This window comes from Morchella importuna, assembly GCF_003444635.1.
Source record: "Morchella importuna strain M04M26 chromosome Unknown Morimp01GS007, whole genome shotgun sequence".
Classification (NCBI taxonomy): Eukaryota; Fungi; Ascomycota; class Pezizomycetes; order Pezizales; family Morchellaceae; genus Morchella; species Morchella importuna.
The window spans coordinates 841,011-864,589 of NW_025763404.1; the positions used below are offsets into that span (position 1 = coordinate 841,011).

The 23,579-nt window shown below is 51.2% G+C and overlaps 6 protein-coding genes across 6 annotated transcripts; 4 read left to right on the plus strand and 2 right to left on the minus strand.

Annotated features, from left to right (window-relative positions):
• Nucleotides 1–2,460: 2,460 nt before the first annotated feature.
• On the plus strand, nt 2,461–4,686 carry LAJ45_03415 (uncharacterized protein; the record flags this gene model as incomplete). Its single annotated transcript, XM_046113001.1, has 5 exons — nt 2,461–2,670; nt 2,734–3,345; nt 3,393–3,858; nt 3,938–4,600; nt 4,661–4,686. 5 exons carry the CDS (start codon nt 2,461–2,463, stop codon nt 4,684–4,686), a joined length of 1,977 nt encoding a protein of 658 aa, XP_045973878.1.
• Nucleotides 4,687–5,598: 912 nt separating this feature from the next.
• LAJ45_03416 (uncharacterized protein) lies at nt 5,599–6,774 on the plus strand (the record flags this gene model as incomplete). The annotated part of the gene is made up of 4 exons (XM_046113002.1): nt 5,599–5,619; nt 5,958–5,986; nt 6,181–6,616; nt 6,694–6,774. 4 exons carry the CDS (start codon nt 5,599–5,601, stop codon nt 6,772–6,774), a joined length of 567 nt encoding a protein of 188 aa, XP_045973879.1.
• Nucleotides 6,775–6,888: 114 nt separating this feature from the next.
• On the plus strand, nt 6,889–9,682 carry LAJ45_03417 (uncharacterized protein; the record flags this gene model as incomplete). The annotated part of the gene is made up of 5 exons (XM_046113003.1): nt 6,889–7,794; nt 7,894–8,220; nt 8,301–8,303; nt 9,263–9,326; nt 9,423–9,682. The coding sequence occupies 5 exons, from the start codon at nt 6,889–6,891 to the stop codon at nt 9,680–9,682; spliced, it is 1,560 nt and encodes a 519-aa protein (XP_045973880.1).
• A 1,039-nt stretch (nt 9,683–10,721) lies between these two features.
• LAJ45_03418 (uncharacterized protein) lies at nt 10,722–11,506 on the minus strand (the record flags this gene model as incomplete). Its single annotated transcript, XM_046113004.1, has 2 exons — nt 10,722–11,173; nt 11,251–11,506. 2 exons carry the CDS (start codon nt 11,504–11,506, stop codon nt 10,722–10,724), a joined length of 708 nt encoding a protein of 235 aa, XP_045973881.1.
• Nucleotides 11,507–12,103: 597 nt separating this feature from the next.
• On the plus strand, nt 12,104–14,867 carry LAJ45_03419 (uncharacterized protein; the record flags this gene model as incomplete). Its single annotated transcript, XM_046113005.1, has 3 exons — nt 12,104–12,950; nt 13,028–14,590; nt 14,656–14,867. 3 exons carry the CDS (start codon nt 12,104–12,106, stop codon nt 14,865–14,867), a joined length of 2,622 nt encoding a protein of 873 aa, XP_045973882.1.
• Nucleotides 14,868–19,581: 4,714 nt separating this feature from the next.
• LAJ45_03420 (uncharacterized protein) lies at nt 19,582–20,818 on the minus strand (the record flags this gene model as incomplete). The annotated part of the gene is made up of 2 exons (XM_046113006.1): nt 19,582–20,513; nt 20,572–20,818. 2 exons carry the CDS (start codon nt 20,816–20,818, stop codon nt 19,582–19,584), a joined length of 1,179 nt encoding a protein of 392 aa, XP_045973883.1.
• Nucleotides 20,819–23,579: the final 2,761 nt, after the last annotated feature.

Sequence of the window (23,579 nt, forward strand, 5' to 3'; positions counted from 1 at the left end):
CAACGCAACTAATATTTGCTGCTCGTAGCTGAAGACAACAATGGGTGAAAACAATCAATCGTCCTTACTACATATTCGCTGCAGAATATGGGTGCCAGTATAGACATCCTACCCATATAGGTAAATCGCCAAAACCCCTTTGAATTGGTTTACTAGCTGTCAAAATCGAGCCACCCAATTGAGAGAATGAAGACTCCTTGTGAGGCCTAGATCTAGACGCGAAGGCTGAATTAATAGAGAAAATAAAATGCTGACGGTGTCTCAAGCGGGATGATTAAGTAGGAAGAACCGTTTCTACAGAGCCGTTCAAGCAGTTATTTCCACAAACCTAGCCTGATATATGCAGATCCCTTCCTTGTTAGTATAGCAGACACAGACTTCTGCTTCGGATTTGTGTTATATCTCCTCTGATAACATAATTATAAAGGCTTCGAGTAATAAGTTCTAACCAGCTTTCTTGGATCCTGGCTACCCGCCTGCCTATAAATCCCATGCCATTGAAAAAGATCAAAAAACCACGAATAACCTAGTAATCCGTCCATTCTTAAGTTGTACTTTGCCACTATAGCTCCAGGACCTGTGCGTTGGTAAAGCCAAACAGTTGTAGTGCTAAGCTATATTTTAGCAACGAACATGTGTATGTTTTCTCTGCCCAAACTGCATGTAACTGCTGATCCTGTTTGAACCACTGTGGCCCGATGCGGTGTCCCCGCCAGGCATGCTGTACTGGGATGGCTGCCATACCAACCTGCTTAGTGGTGGATAGGGAAGGCCAACCGCGGGCATTCTCAAGTGTTTGATATTTTAATATGAGCTAAAGCATAATCTGAGACGGCAATTTTGCCTGGGTCGTAGAGCCACACAGAAAAACAGAAAGACGGCGAGAATAGCGGTGCTCCATACATGTATATATCCTGTTCTGCGTGGTGCTCTGGAGCAGTGTAGTAGCGACTTCAGGAACACAGAAGCTCCAGATCTATCTTCTCAAGGCTGTTCTCTAAAGTCTAAATCTATGTCATGTAGGTTGAACTGCCTGTCCCATAACTCTGTTCTATGCTCTTAGCTATTCAGCACCCTGGTCAGATCTTCTGCTCCAGGGATCGAGGGTCTTTAACCTGACGGAGATCGCTTGGGAGGTTCTTTATAGGAGAACAGGCCCTATCCACCTAGCCAAGATGATCGAGCCATAGCTTAGGATGCTTTGTGCTATTCACAATCTCTGTTAGAAGTGCTGAAGTGGATGGAGCTGGTCCTGTGGGTAACTCTTCTCAGTCCATAGCAAGCTATGTATCTACCTGCTAGAGGGGCCTGTAAGTGATATTTTTGGGATAGAAGTGTCCGTATCGGCTGCATCTCGCAAGGATTCCCAGCCACAACCACGATTTTATTCCAGGTGAACCCGGGTTTCATATTTTGACGTGTTTACCAGGTAGGTAGGTACATGGGGCACCTGTGTGGTGCAGGTACAACAGCTAGCTGCGGTATGATGCAATCGTCAAAAACACCCCGTTGTCAAAGGTCCGATAAAGAATTAACGGGTCGGCGCTGTGTCAGTCCAAACCAGCTAGGCAGAGGATTTATCGCCGAAACCCTGTCGGCCAGGCGGGCACGGCAACGCGGCATCGGAACATCGACATCCGCGGTCATCAAAAATCACTCAATCCCGTTCATTTGTGCTTGTGTGTAATGTAAGTTATGTAACACACAGCCGCTCAGCCACAGTGGCGGTAGCACACGTAAGGCCGCGTGGGAACGAGTTTGACTTACGTACCCCTCAAGCCCTGAGTTTTATTGTTCTGACAGACAAGACGGCAGGCTGTGAGGGGAAGAATGTCAGATCTCTAGTAGTACTTTGCTTTATATCCACACGGCTGAAGATAGATACTCACTTCTGAATGGGAGAAGAGAGAGGGAGAGACAGAGAGAGAGAGATCAGGAACTCGAGCTGGGATACCAATTCTATTTAAACTTCATCGCTCGGCTCACGACATTGTGCGGTGTCAAACAGGGATTCTAATTTGGAAGGATCCCAGCGTTCATTTGTCCCCCTAGAGAAGCCGACCGAGCGCTTTGGAAAGTAGAAAGGGGAACACAGCCGCTTAAGCGTGCAGGACCAACCAACGGCCGAGCTCCACCAATCCCATCGAGCAAGGATCTTTCCAGGGCGTCATCTTCTCCCAACTCGGGCTGGTTGAGGCTTTTGCACCCACAGTTGTTCCTCATTCCTTCCTTCTACCTAGACCATCAACTCCATTCCATTCCCTGACAGTGTACCGTACCTGTTTGTTCTCTCTACTAGTACCTCCCTCCAAAGCTAGGAATACAATCGACAATACTCCATAGAAATCTCTCTTCAACTGACAAAGGAGAGAGCACGGCCATACATAGACCTAGAATCGACAAACTACTGTACACATTACCGCCCGCACACACGATACCCACCCCTCCCCCTCTCATGCCATGCCGTCCATACTGAACAAGGACGACAAGCTGGTCGTTAAACGCGCAGTACCTAGTCCATCAAACAATATCATCACTGTCGCTGTCGCACGGCTCTACGTGAACTATCCAAATAAGCACAAATGGAACTTCACCGGAATCAGTGGGGCGGTGGTACTGGCCGAGGACATGGTCGGACATACGTTTTTCTTCAAAATAGTTGATGTTACTGTACGTGTTACTTGTTTCTAGGGTGGGGTTGAGGAGAGTCGTAGTACTAACTTTACGAAACAGAGCAACAAAGGTGTGATATGGGACCAGGAGCTCTACGAGGGCTTCAAGTACAATCACGACCGAACCTTCTTCCATACCTTTGAGCTCGAAGACTGCATGGCGGGGTTTTCGTTTGCGGATGAGAAGGAAGCTGCAGGGTTTCACAAAAAGGTGGAGACACGGGAAAAATACGCAAAATCGAAAGGCCGCCCCGCTGGGTTCAGCGCACACATACCGCACCCTCACCTTCCTCATATAGGACGCAGCGATAGCATTTCTCGCAATTCACCCTCTCCCCCTGCGCCGAAGGCTCAAAACGGAGGCGATGTGCCGTTTTCAATAGACAACCCAGACCCGGAGTTCCAGGCACTCCTAAAAGAGCTCATGGACATGGGAATTACGGCAGATCAGATAAAGGATAATGAAGACTTTATCAAGAGTTATATCGCCGAGAAGGAAAAGAACGCAGAGGCAGAGAAGCGTAAGCAACTGAATGGGAATGGGAGTTTGCATGTAATAGAAGTACCGGGGTCACCAAGGGGAGTTGATAGGAGTTCGAAAGCCCCTCCACCGCCGCCGCCTGCACCCCCGCAATCTGCGCCCCCACCACCCTCTGTGCCGCCTCCGCCGCCTGTACTCAGGAATGGCATTGGTCAACTGAGTCCTCAAGCAACTGGAAGCTCGACCAAGTCACGGAGGGGACCAGCACCACCTCCACCAATACCCAGGGGGTCAAGGCATTTAGCTTCTCAATCGACTGGCTCGTCACCGCCTCCCCCACCGTCCCGATCCCCAGCTCCACCGCCGCCACGAGCTGCATCTCCGCCTACCCAGCCACGATTTGTGGTCCCCCCTCCGCTTCCTACTGCTGGTGCCTATGCCAATTCAGCTCCACCGCCCAGACCACCACTACCGCCTACAGAAAGAGCACCGCCACTACCACCGAAGACACCCCTGGAGGAGGACCGGGCAAGGTTTGCAGTTCCGCCACCTTTTCAGCCACCGAGCCGGCCTCCGCAGGCTCCTCCACAACCTCCTCCACAGCTTCCTCCACAGGCTCCGCAACCCCCCCCAAGCCGAGGACCGATACCTGTTCTACCATCACGACCAGCATTCCCAGGACCCCCACCCCCACCTCGTCCACCGGTAGAAGCGCCTCCACCACCAACTCGAGGTTATTATCCCCTATACTTTAATATTGAAGCTATAACTAACTCATATCTAGATGTCCCACCAGCGCGTCCGCCGCCGCCGCCGTTCCAACCCCCCCCGGTTGTTGCGGCCCCACCACCAGCTCCCCCACCACCGCCACCACCACCCCCGCAATCATCCGGACCTCCCCCAACACTTCCCCCGCACTTATCCGGACTACCTAGCCTACCTTCCCCACCACCTCCCAGTATGCCCGGGTTCAGCAACAATGCGCCGCCTCCACCAATGATGCCCGGCTTTAGTTCAGGTGCACCACCACCACCACCACCGCCCCCGCCCCCACCTCCTTCCAGTAGCATACCCAGCTTTGGCGGATATGCACCACCAGCACCACCACCGCCGCCGCCGTCATTCGGGTTTAGTAATAATGCCCCTCCTGCACCACCGCCACCTCCACCCGGGATGGCCCCTGGCGGACCGCCTCCGCCCCCGCCACTACCAGGCAGAGACGAAGGCGCAGCACCGCTGCCCAGCAAGAGTGCTCTTCCCCCTGGAGACCTGCTGGCGTCTATCAGAGGCGCGGGAGGAATTGGTGCGCTGAAGAAGACAAAGACCGTCAAGGACGCAAGTGCGCCGGCTGTCAAGCCGTCGGCTACATCAGCGCCGGCCGCTAACCCAATGCTTGCGCTGCAAATGGAGCTGGATAAGAGAAAGGGCAAGGTTTCGAACCAGAGTGGTAAGTTTTTCATACGGTGATAATTGTGAAAAAGAATGTGAAATGCTAATAAGAGGTTAGATGATGAGGATGACGGCGACTGGTAAAAGAGTCGAGTGTGTAGGATGGACGGAGTAGGGGAACCAGGGCAGGGCGCTGTAAGTTTGGAATGCCGTTCACCAATGGAGTCTTCTCCCCGTCGGTGGGGCAATGGCTTGTTTGGGCGGGCCGGTTTCTTCCTTTTCTTTTATCGATCGTTTTTTTCTTTTCTGCGCGCTCTTTTCCTTTGTAATTTTCCTTTCTTTCTCTTTTGTTTGGATTTTTTTCTTTCTTTCCAGGAGGGGCCAGGTTACGCAAAAAAAAAGTTGAGAGAGTTGCGGTTTGATTCATTTTGAAACCCTTTAGTACAAAAGGGGCCTTTTTTCCCATCTTTTTTTTCTTTCCATTTCCTTTTTTTCTCTCTCAAATGCGGACAAAGTAAAGTAAAGCAGTGTGAGTAGAAGAAGAAGATCGAAGGCTTTATTTCTCGGGGGAGGTGTTTTTTTATTTTTATTTCTATCGCGAGCGAGATAGCTGTAGGGTTAAGCTTTGGGTTTGGTTGGGTTTACAGCCAAATGGGCGGGTGGGGTGGGGTGTTTTTGTGAGTGTTTAAGAAGAGAAGAGAGGGGGGTGTTGGTTGTGAGGAATAAAATATCAATATCAATACTTTGTAGTATAGCAGATACTCTCTATACATGTCCATCCTGCACAGCACTAGTAAATACTACAAGTTACAGTAGTATTAGTAGTAGTAGTACATACCTACATGGTGACATCTCAATACTTTGTAGCTATTACCTAGTACTACATTGAATACATGCTAAGGATATCAACATAGTGTCTATCAATCAATGTCATGTAGGTACGCGGTCTTCATGTTTATCCGATAGGGTACCGGTTGTTGGCCAGGAGATGGCCCGAGGCGACGCTGTGAGTGGGTGGATGGATGGATGGGTGTTGTGCTCGAACAAATTCCAATCATGGAGGTGGTGATGATTCTCGTGAGCGGTGTGGGTTAGTAAACAGTTCGAACGGTTTAGTAAACAGCCTGGCCTGGTTGGCTTGGCGCATGGCTACTTTACTTGGCAGGTTACAATAAAAAAAAAAATTCTTTCCCAACGTCGTTCGTCCAGTCAGTCAACTAGGAAGAGAAACAACCCTGCTGGTTTTTTTTTCCCTCTGGCCGTTGTTTTTTGCCCCCTTCTGAAATTAACTCTACACAAGGTATCTAACTCCAGTGGACTCTACTTCGACTACGGTACCGAATTGGGGAAAATAGTAGTTTCTGGTTAGAGAATTCTTCATATTTTAGCTTGCAATTTTTTTTTATACATTATAGGCCCAGTACTACGCCTTTGTTTATACAAGGTTTGTGAGGCCTTTCTATATTATAAAAAAAACCAAAAAAATAGGCTTCTAGTGATGAAGTGGTTCTTGTGAGAGGGCCTTTTCTTGTTTGTTTTCCCTCTTTTTACTATTGGGTTGCTAGAACAAATCCTTATGTGTGCTGGTGACGGCGGTGGTGCTGGTGACGGTGGGGCTAAACGTGAAGCTTGTGTTAGGACGCCGGTTTCGAGGTTATTTTCGTATCGTGCGACGCCTGCTGTGGTCAATCCTGCTGTGGTCAATCCTGCTGGTGCTGAACAAGAAGAAGGAGAGCGAAGAGAAGAGGGAGAGAGACAGGAACGGGAAAGAGAAGAAGAAGAAGAGGTTGTTGTTGTTGAGCCGCAAGTGTCTCAAGTGCCTGAAGTGATCGTCGTCGAGTCTCCAAGACAAGAAGAATCAGAAGACAGAGAAGAAGACGACGAAGAAAAAGAATCACAAGTGCAGCAACAGCAACAGCAACAGCAACAAGCCACTCATCTTCCTCGCCTTCCTCCTCCTCCTCCGCAACAGCAACAACCACGACCACGAAAATCAGAAACTGCAACACCTGAATCTTCTTCTTCATCATCATCACTAACTCTTCTTCACCAACCTCAGACAGACGAAGAAAAAGTAGCAGCAGCAGAAGCAGCAGCAGCAGAGGAAGTTGAAATCGTCTCTGAATCTTCTCAATCCACTGCTCCTCCCAGTGCATCGACACCATCATCAACATCATCATCATCATCAGGATCATCACCACCATCACCACCATCACCACCACCACTCTCTGACCCGACCCCACCAACCCTAGCAGCACCAACACCACCACCGGAAACCCCACCACAAACCCCACCACCCCGCCCACCCTCCCCCTCTTCCCCACCCCGCCACCCCCCACCGCCGCAATGGTCCGCAATATCGTCGTCCTCGGCGGCTCCTCCCACCCCGAACTCGTCGCAACAATCTGCCACCAGCTCGGCATCCCCAACGGCCGCATTACGCTCTCCAAATTCGCCGTCGGCGAAACCCGCGTCGAGATCCAAGACTCTGTCCGCGGCAAAGACGTCTTCGTCATCCAGTCGGGCTGCGGCCGTGTCAACGACGGCGTCATCGAGCTCCTCATCACAATCTCCGCCTGCAAGACCGCCTCCGCCAAGCGTGTCACCGCCGTCCTCCCCCACTTCCCCTACAGCCGCCAGTCTGACATCCCCTACAACAAGGTCGGCGCCCCGCTCACAAAGGCGCCTGCAAACTACGGCGGCGGCGCCCGCGGTGGCGAGTACACCTTCGAGTCCCGCCCCGGCACCCCCGGCCCCGTCGACTTCCCCATCCCCGGCGTCTCCCACGGCGACCTCGAGAAGGGCCTCTCGCGGCTGGCGCTCGAGCGCGGCATGGAGGCGCCCAGCGGGCCCGGCACGCCAAAGAGCTCCATGACGCCGCTGCTGCGCCGCAGCAACACGGCAGAGTCGGTCAATGGGCTGCGGGGCAGCGGCGCGTCGAGCGAGTGGTCGCCGCCAAAGAACACGGGGTACAAGCAGTGGGTTGCGCAGGCGGGCACGCTGGTGGCGGACCTGCTCACGTGCGCGGGCGCAGACCATATCATCACAATGGACCTGCACGACCCGCAGTACCAGGGCTTCTTCGACATCCCCGTCGATAACTTGTATGGGCGCCCGCTGCTCCAGCGATACATCAAGTACAACATCCCCGACTACCAGAACGCCGTGATTGTGTCGCCGGATGCCGGTGGTGCCAAGCGCGCGACGGCGATTGCGGATGCGCTGGGAATGGAGTTTGCGCTGATCCATAAGGTGCCTTTCTTTTTTTTTTTAAACCACCCCCATCCTTCCCCGGCATGAGTGGCGTCCGAAGAAGAGAGAGAGAGACGGGGTAGACTAACGGAGCAGCAGGAGCGCCGCCCTACACGCATCACGGACCGCCAGAACGCGACCATGATGCTCGTCGGCGACATTGCGGGCAAGGTTGCGATCCTGGTCGACGACATGGCCGACACGTCCAACACCATCACGCGGGCCGCGAAGCTGTTGAAGGGCAAGGGCGGGGCGACAAAGGTGTATGCGCTCGTCACGCACGGCGTCTTCTCCGGGGATGCCATTGAGCGCATCAATGCGAGTGCGCTGGACCGGGTCGTGACGACAAACACGGTGCCGCAAGATGAGAATCGGAGGAGGTGCCATAAGTTGGAGGTTTTGGACGTGGGTGAGGTCTTTGCGGAGGTGAGTTTTCCTGTCTGTCTGTTTTCTTTTCTTTTCTTTTTTCCATTTCGGAAGTGAGTGCTGATTTATGGTCGGGATAGGCTGTGAGGCGGGTCCACCATGGAGAGAGTATCAGTGTGCTGTTCAGGAATGAGTAGTGTTCTATCGATACTCTACTCTACTCTACTCTACTTTCCGGAGAAAACGAAGGAAGGGAAAAAACAGAAAAAAAAAGGGAAAAAATGGGAAAAATAATACAGGATGGGATACAGCTTTCTTTTCTTTTCTCTTCTTTCTTTTCTCTTCCTTCTTTTCAGTGTCTTTTATGTTACTTATTCCCTTCTTTTTCATGTGCTTTCCTTTTCTTTTCTTTTCTTGCTTATGGATGGAGGACTTTTGTTGGTTTCTTTTTAGTATGTAGCTCGGTGGGTGTGTCGGTGGCCGGTGGATAAAAAAAAGGGGGATGCGGACGAGAGAGAGACAATATGTGTGTGTGTTGTGTTGTATTAGATTCCTTGCTATCAGTTGCAGTTGCAGTTGTAGTTTCAAAAAAAAACACAAATAGCCAGAAGAGAAATGAATCGAGATTTAGAGCAATTGACCTGCTCCCCGGTGATGAGTGAGAATACATGATGCACCCACCCCAACCCAACCCACAACCCCACCACTTTTTTCCCGCACCACAATCATTACCCCTTGCCCTCAGTCAGCCCCACTCCACACAAGCTCCCAACTCCACACCCAACGCCCACTTCCGCTTCCACGGACTTCACCTCCCCTCAACCTCACTCTCCACCGCTTTCCCCTGCAGCTCTTACGTCATCAGCCACACGCCCACAAACACCGCCACATATCGTCCGACTGACTGCATACCTCTCCATCCAATCCGTACATACCTCTCCACCCAATCCAATCCGTACCTCACTTCTCTCTACCTACCAACCCATACCTCTAATCCTCACGGTGTAGCAAAAGAAAAGAAGAAAAAAAAGATGCAGACACACACCGAACACCCCCCCATCCCCGAACTCTCAAAGAACCCCCTCCCCTCTCCGCCTACCAGGAGGGCCAGGTCCGCGACCTCTACTACGCCCGCGTCCGCGGCCTCTGTGCCGACGAGATCAAACGTCTGCTCCCTGCCCCCCCCCCCCCCCCGCCCCCTTGTCCCCTCCTCCCAAGGTGCATGAATGCTCGTAAACTCGCCGCTGACGCTCACAACACAGAATTCGCCGACTGCGCCCGCAACCGCACCATCTCGGCGGCGTGGGCGTGCCGCACGCCGCGGCAGGCCATGAACAGCTGCATGGTGCTGCACGCGACGGCCGCGGTGGAGGACGAGGCGCGCGACGAGTGGTTCCGCAGGAGGATCGAGAAGAGGATCAGTGAGCGCGAGAAGGTCATGGGCGATGGCACGGTGAGGGGGAACCCGCCGAAGGCGGTGGTGGGGTTTACGCAGTTGGGGAAGGGGAGTGAGGGGAGATAGTGTGCTGGGGGGAAGAGGAGGACGGGGGAGGAGGAGGAGGGGGAGGGGGTTTATGGGGGGAGGGGGTTATGGGGGGTTAATTTTTCTTGTACAGTGGGTTTTAGAGAATATATTGGGATTGGGTTGGTGTTTGATGTGCGTGGTTTGGGGGTAGGGGGGGGGGCGGCGGTCAGTTGGCCTGGGGTTGAGCTGTTTTGTGCTTACTAGTAGTAATTGAATGCTGGTTTGGATTGTAACTGTATGGTTCGGGACAAGTTGTTACTGATTGAGAAAGAGTACCAATTGACAGTACTAACAAGTGTGTACTAATCCAGAGTCTTTATGGGAGGAATAGCTAAGAGTACTTGACCAATTGAACAGCGCCGGTTGAGGCTACCACTTCATGTAAAAGCTCTCTTTAATTTCCAATTCAATTAAGAGACACCAATTGGGACCGCCGTATTGATCAACAACACTACTAGATGGCCGTGGTAGAAGCTCCTAGCCATGATTAAATGCTAGCCGTGGTAACGGTTAGTACTGATTACAATACTCAAACCACCAATGCTCATTGGGGGACACATCCTACTAAATATAACTACATGTGCCTATAGCTACCGATCAATTGAGCAATACATGCTTCTATTAGCTTGTACCGAGCTCCTTTGTAACGTTATTACTAAGTATGTAGCTATGAACACATGTAATTATGCTAGCCGTAGTAAAAAATCACGTGTGGTATTAAGAGTACTGATTGGGTACTGATTAAGAGTACTGATAAGGCTTCACTAATTATACTCATCCAGCCTCTACTGATGACGAATACCGATACCGATCTACTAGACATGTAGTTGGATATGCTCAATTGGATTGCATGATTAGAACACTTCCCCGAAAATCTATACCAGGAAGAGAGGAAGAAAGAAAAAAAAAACCCAAGAACCAGAAGAAAAAAACACCATAAAAGAAAACCAATTCCCACAACCCCTCCCCCCCCCCCCCCCTCTACGCATCCACCATACTACTATCCTCCTCCTCCTCCGCAAACAAATCCGCCCCATCATCCAACTCCATCTCCCCCCCACTCCCCCCCCCGCCACCGCCCCCGCCACCACCCCCTCCCACCCCCTCCCCAACCCCCCAACCCCACCCCCACCCCCAACCCGCCCATCCCCTCATCCTCCTCCTCCCCACTACTCTCCGCCATCCAATCCTCCCTCGTCTCCGCCAGCTCCCAACTGATCCCCGTCAGCGAATACTTCTCCGGCGGCAGCCGCACCCCAAACTCCTTCCCCACGGTCGGCAGCCCAACCCGATTCCGCTCCTGCGCAATGTCGAGTAAGAACTCCTTCGGCAGCGCCGTGTTGAACTGGTGGTTGATGCGCGACGCAACGGACATGCGTAGGTCCGACAGCGTCACCGACGACGGCGGGTTCGGCCCGCCCGTGTTGCTGGTGCTGTGGATTGCGTCCGAGAAGAGGAGCGCGTCTTGGAGTACCGAGGAGGTGTAGCCTGTGTGGATGCGTCAGCATCCTTTCTTTCTTTCTGCGTGCTGTAAGAGGAGAGGGAGAGGGGAGAGGGAGGAGTACGGTAAGCAAAATCCATCAACATGAGCGGCACGCGCTCCTGGTACGACGACACGCCCATGGACGCCAGGATGAGGTGTATGATGCGCGCATCGCGGGGCTTCCTTGTCCCCGCCGGCGGAGCGTCCGTCCCCGCTTGTTTTGTGGGGTCGTCTGCAGCGGCAGTAGCGGTCGTGGCGGCGGCGGTGGAGGAGGAGGGTTGCTGCGAGTCTGCCGCGTCTGCTGCTGCGGCGGGGGCGCTGCCGTTTGTGTCGGCCATTGATTGTGTGTTTGTGATGTTGTGATGGGGGAATGGAATATACCACTGGTGATGGTGGTGAGAGTTAGTTGTTGGTGGTTTGGGAGCGGTCACGTGCAGAGGGCTTGGCGGACTGGGGTTCGGTTTTCGACTATGGAAGCAAGGTGGATGGATGATCATTGGCTGGGATGGCGATGATGGCCGATTGATCATTGGCCGGAGAGCAGTCAGTGATACATGTACATCATGAGGTAATGATCGGGCATGCATCTTCCAGAGCCCAGACCGATGCCATGCACCGGTGCTGAGATGAGCCCACGGGCTAGCGTTCAGCTGGTCACCCCACCCCACCTGCTGCCCCACCCGTTGCGCAAGTAAACAGATACCCCGCTACGCTACAAAAAACAGCCAGGGCCCTCTCTCTGCCTTGACTACGACGACGCCAGAAAACCTGTGTTCGCCAGTCATTGACTCACGCATTCACATCCCTTTTCACCATAACCACAACCACCACCGATATCACTGGGGCAAAACTGCTACTTCTCGGTCAATTACACAGATACACTCAATTGCACGAAACTGCACTCAATTGAATAGATACAGCTACATACATACAAAATGTCGCTGCCCCTCATAGCCGCAATCGACCCCTTCACCTCTCCCTCCTCGGGCCTCTCCCCCAGCACCCTCTCCCACATCTCCCAAACCCTCCTCACCGTGACCCCCGATACCCTCCCACAAGCCCTAGAATACATCTCCGCCCACACCACCACCCAGACCATCTCCGTGAACGTCACCTCCCTCCTCTCCACAGATGCTATCCACTCCCTCCTCGACGCGGGCGCAACCCGCCTCTTCGCCACCTATGAGCAGCTCTCCACGCTGCAGCCCCTCATCAACGACGACTCCCGCCTCGCCCTCCTCCTCGACACAGCCCACACCTCAAAAGACACCATCGTGTCTGCCATCAGCGACACCAGTGTCGGCATCTACGCTCACAAGGTCACCGACATTGATGCCGTCGCCGCATGGCTAACCGAGTACGGGACGGGCAACCACCCACCCGTGTATGTCTCGTTTGCCGCACAGCCCGCGCTCGCCGATGTCGTGCGCATCGCGAAGCTGGCGGCCGTGCCCATCTTGGATTCGGCGTGGATGACGGTGGACGGTGGTGAAGGGCTGCTGGGCGTGGCCGAGGTAGTGATGGCGGGAGTTGTGTCGGATCGCGAGGACGGACTGGTGACGACGTTGGTGGTGGACGAGCGCGGGGTCGCATTAGGACTGGTGTACAGCTCGCTGGAGAGCGTGCGCGAGAGTATCAGGACAGGCAGCGGCGTGTATCAGAGCCGCAAGAGGGGGCTGTGGTATAAGGGTGCCACCAGCGGGGCGACGCAGGAGCTTGTGAGGATTGATGCGGACTGCGATGCGGATTGTCTGCGCTTTGTGGTGCGCCAGAAGGGAAGTGGTGAGTCTTTTCCCTCTTAACTATCATTACCCTCCCAACTATCATTACCCACTCAAACCCATTACTAACCCCCGCAGGTTTCTGCCACCTCGAAACGGCCACCTGCTTCGGCGCTTACACCGGTCTCTCGCACCTCCAAAAGACACTGCAAGCCCGTAAGGAGTCCGCTCCCGCCGGCTCCTACACCGCACGCCTCTTCTCCGACGCGCAGCTGCTGCGCGCCAAGATACTTGAGGAGGCCGAGGAGCTGTGCGATGCAAAGACCAAGGACGAGATCGCATTCGAGGCCGCGGATCTATTCTATTTTGCGCTGACGAGATGTGTGGCTGCCGGTGTGGACCTGGCGGATGTGGAGAAGAATCTGGACAAGAAGGCGCTAAAGGTATCGAGGAGGAAGGGAGATGCAAAGCCCAAGTTTCTTGCTGCTGGAGAGAAGGCGGAGAGTGGCAAGTCTGCACCCGCAGAGGCACCCAAGCCCGCAGAGACGCCCGCAGAACCGCTCGACCCCAACCGCCCCATCAAGATGAAGCGCATCGACGCCCAGTCCACTACCCCCGAAGAACTCGAAACAGTACTTCGCCGCCCTGCACAAAAGACAAACACCATCATGTCCATCGTCACACCCATCATCGACTCTGTGCGCACAAACGGCGACTCGGCCCTCATCAGTCTCGCCCAGAAGTTTGACCGCGCAACCCTCACCTCCCCCGTCCTCCGTGCTCCCTTCCCCGACCACCTCATGGCCCTCTCCCCCGAGACCAAGGCCGCAATCGACCTCAGCTTCGCCAACATCCACACGTTCCATGCCGCCCAGGCCGAGTCCGAGCCCCTCACAGTTAGCACCATGCCTGGCGTCCGCTGCTCCCGCTTCGTTCGTCCCATCGAACGCGTCGGTCTCTACGTCCCCGGCGGGACCGCCGTCCTGCCCTCCACAGCACTCATGCTTGGTGTGCCAGCCATGGTGGCGGGATGCTCCCGTATCGTCTTGGCGACCCCAGCACGCCCCGATGGCACAGTGACACCCGAGATTGTGTATGTCGCGCACAAGGTCGGCGCGGAGTGCATCGTCCTTGCGGGTGGTGCACAGGCTGTGGCGGCGATGGCGTATGGCACAGAGTCCGTGCCAAAGGTGGATAAGATCCTCGGCCCTGGGAACCAGTTTGTGACGGCCGGGAAGATGTATGTCAGCAACGATACTTCCGCGGGGGTGTCAATTGACATGCCCGCTGGTCCCTCCGAAGTGCTGGTGATCGCGGACCGCAGCGCAAACCCCGCGTTCGTTGCGAGTGACCTGCTATCGCAGGCGGAGCACGGTGTTGACTCCCAGGTTGTGCTGATCGCTGTGGGGCTCGATGATGCGGGGCTCGAGACGATTGAGGAGGAAGTTCACAAGCAGGCGGTGGCGCTGCCGCGAGTTGAGATCGTGAGGGGTGCAATTGAGCACTCGGTGACACTGCGGACAGCGACGATAGAGGAGGCGGTGGCGCTCAGTAACACGTATGCGCCCGAGCATCTCATTCTGCAGGTGGAGAATGCGGCGAAGGTCGTTGAGGGTGTGGTGAATGCGGGGAGTGTGTTTGTGGGCATGTGGACGCCCGAGTCGGTGGGTGATTACTCGGCGGGGGTGAACCACAGTTTGCGTTAGTATTCCTGATTTCTATACCCTCTCTCTATAAATATAGTAGGTAGCTAACAAAGCTAACAGCAACATACGGCTACGCCCGCCAATACTCCGGTGTCAACCTTTCAACCTTTGTCAAACACATCACCAGCAGCGAGCTCACCGAAGAGGGTCTCCGCAACGTCGGTGGTGCCGTCATGCAGCTCGCAAAGGTTGAGGAGCTCGAGGCCCATCGCAGGGCTGTCGAGATCAGGCTCGAGTGGGCTGACAAGCAGAAGGAGAATGCTAGCAGCTAGTGGTTAGTATTGTAGACTATAGAGAGACTGTGACTTTCGGTTTAGCTTTTTTTAAAAATGGGGTGATGGAGGGTGCTTTTATATTTTTTCGTTTTTTTTATTATTTATTAAATGTAGCTAGGGTGGCGGGGAGAGAACTGATTCCAGGGACTGATTTGTTCATACGTGATCACTCGGGGTGAATGATCGTTCTCAGCACCGCGTGAGGCCAGCCAGTTGCCGTGACCTATGCTTTCAGGCTGTTTGCATTCGGGGTCTCTCTATCTTAGGTCTGCAACTCCCTCAAGAAGATTGCTCAAGCCCCATTTCTCGAGTGAAGAAGAGTGATGATGATGGGTGGATCAAGTGGACTACGCAACCTAACTTATAGGCTCTCAAAACTCAACACATATGGTTAGCCGATTACAGCCACGTCGCTATTGTAACTCGTATTGTGCAACATGTCTAAACACCTATATAGTCGGCTATAAGCCTGTCACTCAGTCGCCATTTCTCTTTTTAGTTTAGGAAATATCAAGGACAATATTTCCAGCCCTCGAAATTCAGCGCCCAGATCAAGCATGGGAAAGCTAAAGTAGAGAAATAGCGACTGGCGGCCTCACGCGGTAACCTTGTAAAAGAGCGGGCAACTCTTCAAAAACCTATCCATGTCGACGATACACAGCACCCCCTCCCCTTAATACAAATCCTCTACTCCAGAGTACATACAAAAAAAAAGAAGAAAACAGATCAACAAAGTAATGTCCCAGGCTTAAGAATTATGAGCTGCAACTGCAACGCAATCTCGCATCAGAAACCCGGGTTTGATCTTGGATTAAATTCGTCGTGGTATGTCTGGTCAGGTAGGAAATTAGCCGCCAGACATCCGTAGAATGACGATCCGATTAATGGAACTTGGTCCGGGAATTGAACCCAAGACCTTTGATGTGCGCAGGTTTGGTATCATACCAATTGCGCCATCGGTCCATAAATGGTATGTAGGTTTTCAGGGATCGTGAGCGGGGGTGATTTTCTTTTCTTTTTTTCGATTTGGAACACGGAAAGAGAAACGGAGGAAATTTTGGTATTTATTCTGCGCTCGAATATACATAGGACAAGAGGAAAACTTCTCTGATTATGGTAGAATATCAGGCCGATCGCGTAGTGCTAGAGATACACACTAGGATCAGTTTATAGTCACGAATGTCTCGAGCATTAAACAATTGCGGGCCGCAACGGAAACCATGCAGCACGCATCAGAGGGCTCGAAATAGATCTTGGAAATTATCGTCGTGGTATGTCTGGTCAGGTAGGTATCTTAGTAGAAAAGCCGCCAGACATCCGTAATGACGTTCCGTATTGTATATGTGGAGTCACGGGAATAAAGAGAAAGGAGATTGGAATCGTGTTTATTTGTGTGATTCTATGGTTGCGAAGAGAAGTGGTCTGGTCGAAGAGTTTACTCAAAGATGGGGGAACATAGCTGAGGTTTTATATGTGCCCCACAAAGAAAACCTTGGCGCTGCAGAGTATGGAAAACACTTGGCGGTTATTGGTACTTGTTGCTGGCCGCACTTGCGGGCCTAATATTTTTTCGGGCAAACGCCCAATGTCTTTGGCTTCCGCAATTCCACTAAGGCCCTGGACTAGGTATTCGGGGTTCAATTGGATAACTTGCTAGAAAGTTCGATAAGAAGTTCTGCCGCCTAATCGGAACCGTCCGGTAAGTCAGTACTTGCAAGCTCAATTCATCCGAACAAAGTTATGCCCGTCTAGAGTAAGGCAGTGCAGGGTTTAAAGGATGAAGAATGGAGATTTTTGACTGTTCGAATCTTGAGTATCAGCCAAGTGAACCCACGCTGATATCATTGACAACGCTGATATCATTGACATTCATTGGCCACCAGATAGTCAAAAGTCGGGGCCACAAGACGACAAGATCAAGTGCCTACTGCGAAAAATATTCGGATGAGACCAGGGATTATAGTTCTCGAGACCTTTAATTATAAGGGTAGACTCCTGGTTCAATTTGACCGAAGATCTAGATACTATTTCCGAAAAAAAGGTTCCACATGCACAACCCTCTTATAAAATGGTCCTATCTCGCCACCCCAGAAAAATTATCTGGCAGCTGGAACGATGTTTGGCAGGTATAATTCTTCGCTTGATGTTTTTCACCAAGTGAACATGTCCCCACCCTCCAAAATTGGCTAGATAGTAGCCACTATAGTGGTTCGAGTGTTCTTGCGGAAGGTTCTCTGCTCTGCTAATTCTTATATAAAGCTTGACTAGTTATGGCGAGCTAAGATTCAGTGCTCAATATGACTGCGACCAGGAAGGAGCGAAATATGGAGGAAGGACGGAGCGTGTGCGGTGGAAATTCAAAGAGGTAGCAAATAAAGCCCGTTCTTGGTAAAGATGCACTACGGCCCGAGCTGCCTAGCATATGCTAGAATACTTATTTTGCCAAGGACCTGGCCGAACACTCAGTTGACCTCACCCTCCCGCATCTGTAGCACACTTTTGTTACCCGCCCCATTTACTGGGCCGTGTGTGGTGTGTTAAATGAACCATCATCCTCACCGTCCTCGTCGTCCTCATCAACCCCACCAACCATCTACATCCATCTCTAGCCATCTTCATCCATCTTCATCCATCTTCATCCATCTTCATCCATCTTCATCCCATCTATCCGCACTTACTTACATACCTCTACACCCTGCACATCAGACCCCCACAGATAATCAAGGCCCAACTTATCTAATAGAAGCCCACAGGTTCAGATACAGGATGACCTACAAGACTGAGAATTTCTAATGGTCCGCCACGATGACCAGCGCAGCCTCGAGCGCATGGCATCAGTCGACCACGCTGTTCATACAGCAGCAGCAGAAAACGAGACCTCCCTGAGTCCCCTCTAATGCTGGACCCTTGGACCAGTCAGCCTTGGGTCTAGATGAAACTCACCTACTTACCTTCACAGAAAACCTCGACAAGAATTCCAAGTTACCCCCCGTTCATGGCTCGAATGAAGAGAAACACTAATGGATGCGAGTGATGACCTATGATGCAATAGAACTATATCCTCGCGGGCAAAGCCTAGACGGGTTATGGCATCTTTGTATACCTTCTAGGTACAAGTTGAAGCAACTCAACCTTCTAGTTCATAAGCCTGGGGGGGGTTAGGGGCAGTTACCAACATAGTTGATTGGCAATACTGTTCACCCGCGCCAGAAGTCGACACACTGCACCCTCACGTTGTATGTGGTTTTCGGTGCACAGAAAACAAAACTTGCAGGAACCGAGACAAGGCAAGATGTAGCAAGGTGCTTTATTTTCTCTCTAGTGCTGGCGGGAATCAACCGCAAGTCCCTCGGTATTTGGCAGGCATGAGAAGACCTGCATTAGACGGGTGTCTTGAATATCACCCGACCAGAAATATTTCTCAAGGGACCATTTCATTCAATGAAACTTATTACGGATGACATCATGGGGTCCGATGGTACTTGTTTTAATTCCTACCAGACGAAGACACTTCTATCCGGATGCAGGCTTGCAGGAAGCTTTCTCGCATTGTCCTCTTTGGGTAAGGTACTCTTTCTAGGGAAGAGTCCCTGTGTTATACCTTCTTGCAAAAGTCTGCACCAGAGCCGTTGTCTGCATTCCTCCGCCAGAATGAAGATAGAGTGACAACTGGGAACAAAGTACTTGAAAAAATATTTCTGAATGGACTAGGAAATGACGAACAAAATTCAGATTCCTGAATAGAAGATCCGTTGTTTCTGAGTTAATCAATACCCAGACAAAAAGCACCCTTTACAGGCGAGCAGTACACCGCGAGCACAACAGGAATATTTGAAAGGATGATGAACTGATCAATCTTACTGGAAGCTACGATATGGCTTACCAGTATCACTCACGTTACACGATATTACTTTGACGCGCGGGATACTTCCCAAATAGTGGTTGCGAGAAGGGCGATATAACTTACAAGTGATATTTCATGATCAAATCTCAAATCCATCATCGGGTCATAGTGGAGTCACTTCTAGCCGTTATCAGTGAAAAACATGCTGAACAAAAGAGCACACTACATGTCTTAGTTTCTTCGGGAAAAGAAAGGCAAGGGAATATACGTGTCTTTCCACCCAGGTCATTTTCAAGCACTATACCGGCCGCAGACGTCTGTCCTAGGAGCTATTACGCAGCAAGTGTGGTATTTGACATGAACACACCCTTTGAATTTTTCCGAACGATTCTGGATACCACGATTAAGCATCTTTCATAATATTGTGCACTTACAAGTGGACTCTGATATATACTTCACCTTGGGCGAACTTTGATTCTCTACTGAAGTGGAAAATCTTGTCGACTACACGCATGATAAACAACAAAGTAAAGTCACACTTCCAGTTAATAATCACGACTATTAAAATTTTGCACCAAAGTAAGTTATGGGTATAAGAATCATACTGATTTTCAGAAATTTTTCTAAGCCAGAGCAGTTCTACATCCAAAACATAATGGAAACATTATTCCTGCATCCAAGAGCCAATAACACATCTCAGGGTATAGTAACAAAGGAAATTAAACAACAAAGACAAAGACAAAAGAAAAGTCTAACCAGCTCCCTCTCACAAAACTACAAGTACACATACAAGTTTCCCATCACTGTAGTACTAACTTGTAAGCCACACGCTCACACCGAAGCAGATCAACAGACCACAGATCATATTTAAGCTGCAGGGGCGCCAGTTCCAGAGGGAATAGCGCCGGATGGAGCAACACCGGATGGCATACCGCCCGATGGCATAGTTCCATTCATGGCACCACCAGCACCGGCGTCTCCACCACCGAAGACAGTGTCAGAGGCAACACCGCCGTCCTCGGTGAGAGTAGCAGCAACAGAGATATCGTAGGCAGCAGTCCTGTTGATACCGATGGAAATCCAGGCGAGGATACCCTCACTGACGTCGTCGCCGAGGTAGACGTACTCTGGGAACGGGTCATAGTCGTTGTCAGCCTGGCTAGGTGCCCACATGTCCTCCTCGTTGGAGGTGACAGCCTGGGTGTTGGTGTTATATGGGTAGACAGTCTCGACGGCGGAGCGGAGAGTCTCGTCCCAGAATAGCTGTCCGACGTGGGTGACGTTTCCGCCAGAGAAGGTCTGGTTGGCCTGGACGATACCGCCCTGGTGGGCAACAATATGGGTGTGGGTAGCACGTCCCTGGTAATGACCGGGGAAGAGGGTGGTGAACTGGGTAACACCCTCGTGATCGGTGTTCCAGAGACCACGGAGGAAGGTCTTGTCGATGTTGGTCAAATCGGTGGAGTCACCGTTTCCACTGGCGACAATACCTGAGTAGGTACCGGTAGAGTTTGCGTTCCAGATGTCGAAATAGATGCCAGGGACAGGCTCGCAGGTGTTGACATCAATGAACTGAAGATCAAGGTAGACATCGACACCCTCCTGGTCCTCGCGGACGTCCTGACGGATGTACTCGCCGGTTACATAGTAGGGACCCTCAGTAACCTCGGGCGTAAGAAGACACGCGAATGAGCTGCCAAAGAGGTAGCTGGCGTGGGTGTTCTGTGAGATACCAGTCTTGTTTGAGTGGTGGTCTACAGCCATAGCAGAGGCCAAATCACGGGCCTTGTAGAGGTGGTCTGAAGGAATTTGTTAGTAATTGATATCATGGGTGGATATATCATTATCTTGACTTACTGGACTCAATGCCACGCTTCTGGCGGAGCTTCTGGGCGAGCTCGTTGCGACGAGTGACAGCGCGCTCCATTAAGGCACGGCCATTGAGGGTCTCTGCGCAGGCGGCGAGAGAACGCTTGGAAGCGTGCCAGACGGCATCACGCTTGACGAGGTTCTCGGCCTCGTGACCTCCAGGGTGAGCTACTGCTGAGCCAACAAGACCAGCTGCGGCAGTGAAGCCAGCTAATAAAGCAGTGATTTGAACCATTTTGATTATTGAGATGCTGTTATAGATATAAAAAATGCGAATTTAAGATTATGAAAAGATTGTGTAATTGTGTGATGTTGCGAGCGAATGATACTGATTGGTTGTTCTGATGGCTTCCATTGAGAGTGCCAATCCTCAAACTCTTATAGATTTCGGAGTTGAAGGTGAAAGTCCTAAGTCCTCCTCACAGAGCACCCTATTACGCAGCATCTTGCAAGGGCTACGAGTCTTCAAAGATACTGCAGGCGTCAAGATCTCGACATATTGACAAGGGTTGCCAGCCAGATCCCCAAATTAGCGGAAGGTTCCTTTCAGTAGTATAATCTAAAAAAGCCATTGGTTAGCAATAGCAGACAACCGATTCGCAAGTCGGTGTTTCAAGGTGGAGCAGAAGTGGCTATGGCTCGGCGAAAGCTTGCTTTGGGGTTAAGACAAAGTCGTCACCAAGTATCCACATCTCCCCCACATGTCTCCTTTCCACGCGTAAAGTAGAGTAGAGACGTAGGTGGTACGGACAGACTACATACTAATCCTTTCTAAAAGTATGCATATTCAACGGCGGTAGGCTACCAACCTCGGAACTTCCCAACACTCTGCTTTGAGGCTCTGATTTGCCTAGGCCCACTCGCCCTACCTACAATTGTTACCGGATGGTTAACCGACGAAGCCCTCTCTCTTTGTTCTCTGCTTGCTGTCTAGGAGCAGGGGGTTACCGATCCGAGTGATGGGGTGTGGTTTCCAGAAGTATGCCAAGAGCGGGAGTGACGCGTCTGCTGCCGCGCCGCGACGACTCGTCCTTGGCATAACTCCAAAACGGTCAACTTCGGTACACAAGCTTCTTCACAGCTTGGTTTCAAGCATAAAATTATAGTACCTTGAGGGTCACTAAACCAGATACGCGACGTGCGTGAACGGAACACCATGTTTTTGGTAACCACGATAGTAGTCTACAAGCCAATATCGTGCTGTTTCATGTTCATTGAGCTAGTTTGTTGGCTACAACAGGTGTTTACGTGTGCTGGGGTACATCATCAGCCATCACTCGAAATATGGCCATACAAGCTACATGTATTCAACCATTACATGTAGTGCAATTGAGAGAATAAGTGAACTTGTAGGATCGACGTGCGCCCCTTAGAACAAATGGCCTATTACTTCAAAAGCCGGGCTAGTATATCGCACACCTCCTACCTACTACATTCCCAAACAGACGCGTCAACCACCAATTAGAATAAAGTGATATCAAAATCAAATATGAATCTCTGTAGGGCCAAATCGAAATTCTTATCACCTGTCTCCTTCAAAATTTGCGGCAACTATTCCCTGAGTGGCGAAATGCAGTTCGGAGATGGCCTAGCCTCTTTAACCGGAATTACTATTCGGTTCAAAGCGGTATAGCTACCCCTATAGATACTGTTTCAAAAGCTTTTCCCCAGATATTCGGGTTTCTTTACCATTAAGTGCTTTTGTCACTGCGGTTTTAGTAGGGCCCGATCTACTAGAGCCGGTGAAAACACTCTTAGAGGAATCTTTCCCACTTTCCGCCTCCACTTATAAAATAGGTTTCTGGTACTAGGTCTGAATACTCAAGCACGGAGGTCCTCGGGTACCCATTTCAATACGCCGATACTGTTAAAAAAAAAACCAAGCCATTATCACTTAGCCATGTAACTAGTTGCAGAACAAAAGGCTTCATCATGATTGGGGGGGCCACTTAATCGCTCAGTCCGAAAAGCCACGGCCTTGGTGCAATTGAAAAAATGAAATAACTAGTGGGGTTAAAAGGTAATTGCCAATTGGGGGTTTTCAGTCGTCAGTAAAGTGAAAACTCATATGTGAGAACCTATGAAGATCAGTGATTTCAGTACATACGAACCGAGAGTGCCCGTCTATGCAAGGGTGGTCAATTTTCTCTTCCACGCTCCCAGAACAGCATGTTACAAATCCCACGAGTCTCGTTCGTTCGCCAGACACAAGCTAAAAAGAAAGAGTACTAGGATGTGTATCTTTTCAGTCTAAAGATGCGACCCAGGGACCCGAAGATCGATCGAAAGGCCCATGCCAGGTCTAGTGAGTACATACATACATGAATTCACTACCAACCTTGTATACGTACCGAGTGGGCGATAGTAGAGACGACTTAAAGCCCGGATAGTAATCTACCCGCTTTAACATGCCCCGCCACGTTCCATATGAGGAGAATAGGTACACGCGTTGTAGGAGAAAACGTTTCCATCGGTCATCGGCGTCTATCCCAAATCAGCTGTTTTAGTAAAAATGAAGAAACCCTCCGAAGCTGCATTTCCGACAAGAGATTTATCCCCTGTCCAAACTAAATACCATACTCCTGCCAACGGACTGCAAAATTTCTCTTAGTGACCGGCATACCGGTCAAACTAAAAGTATGAGAACATCTTTCATTATTCCATAGGTAGAAGCCAAGTATCTTGGCTTAGTAGACAAGCTTTAAAAACGTGGGCAGACTCCAGAGCCAGAATATCTGGCCAAGTACTTGGCTATTCAAGCTTTTGGTGGTGGACACATCCGGCAGAAAAATCAATGGCAACTTTAGGCGCCGAGGCGATTTATCGGCCTCCACAGGGCTTTCCAACTTTAGACCAAAACGGCAGTATATGATCATTCGGTCCGGGGTATTATCTTATCAAGGGTTGCCCCCCTTAATTGTGGGGGTCTTTTAGAGAAACCACAGCTCGGCCCAGCTCGAAATCAATTAGCCTTATGAGTGTTAGGTACATATCGA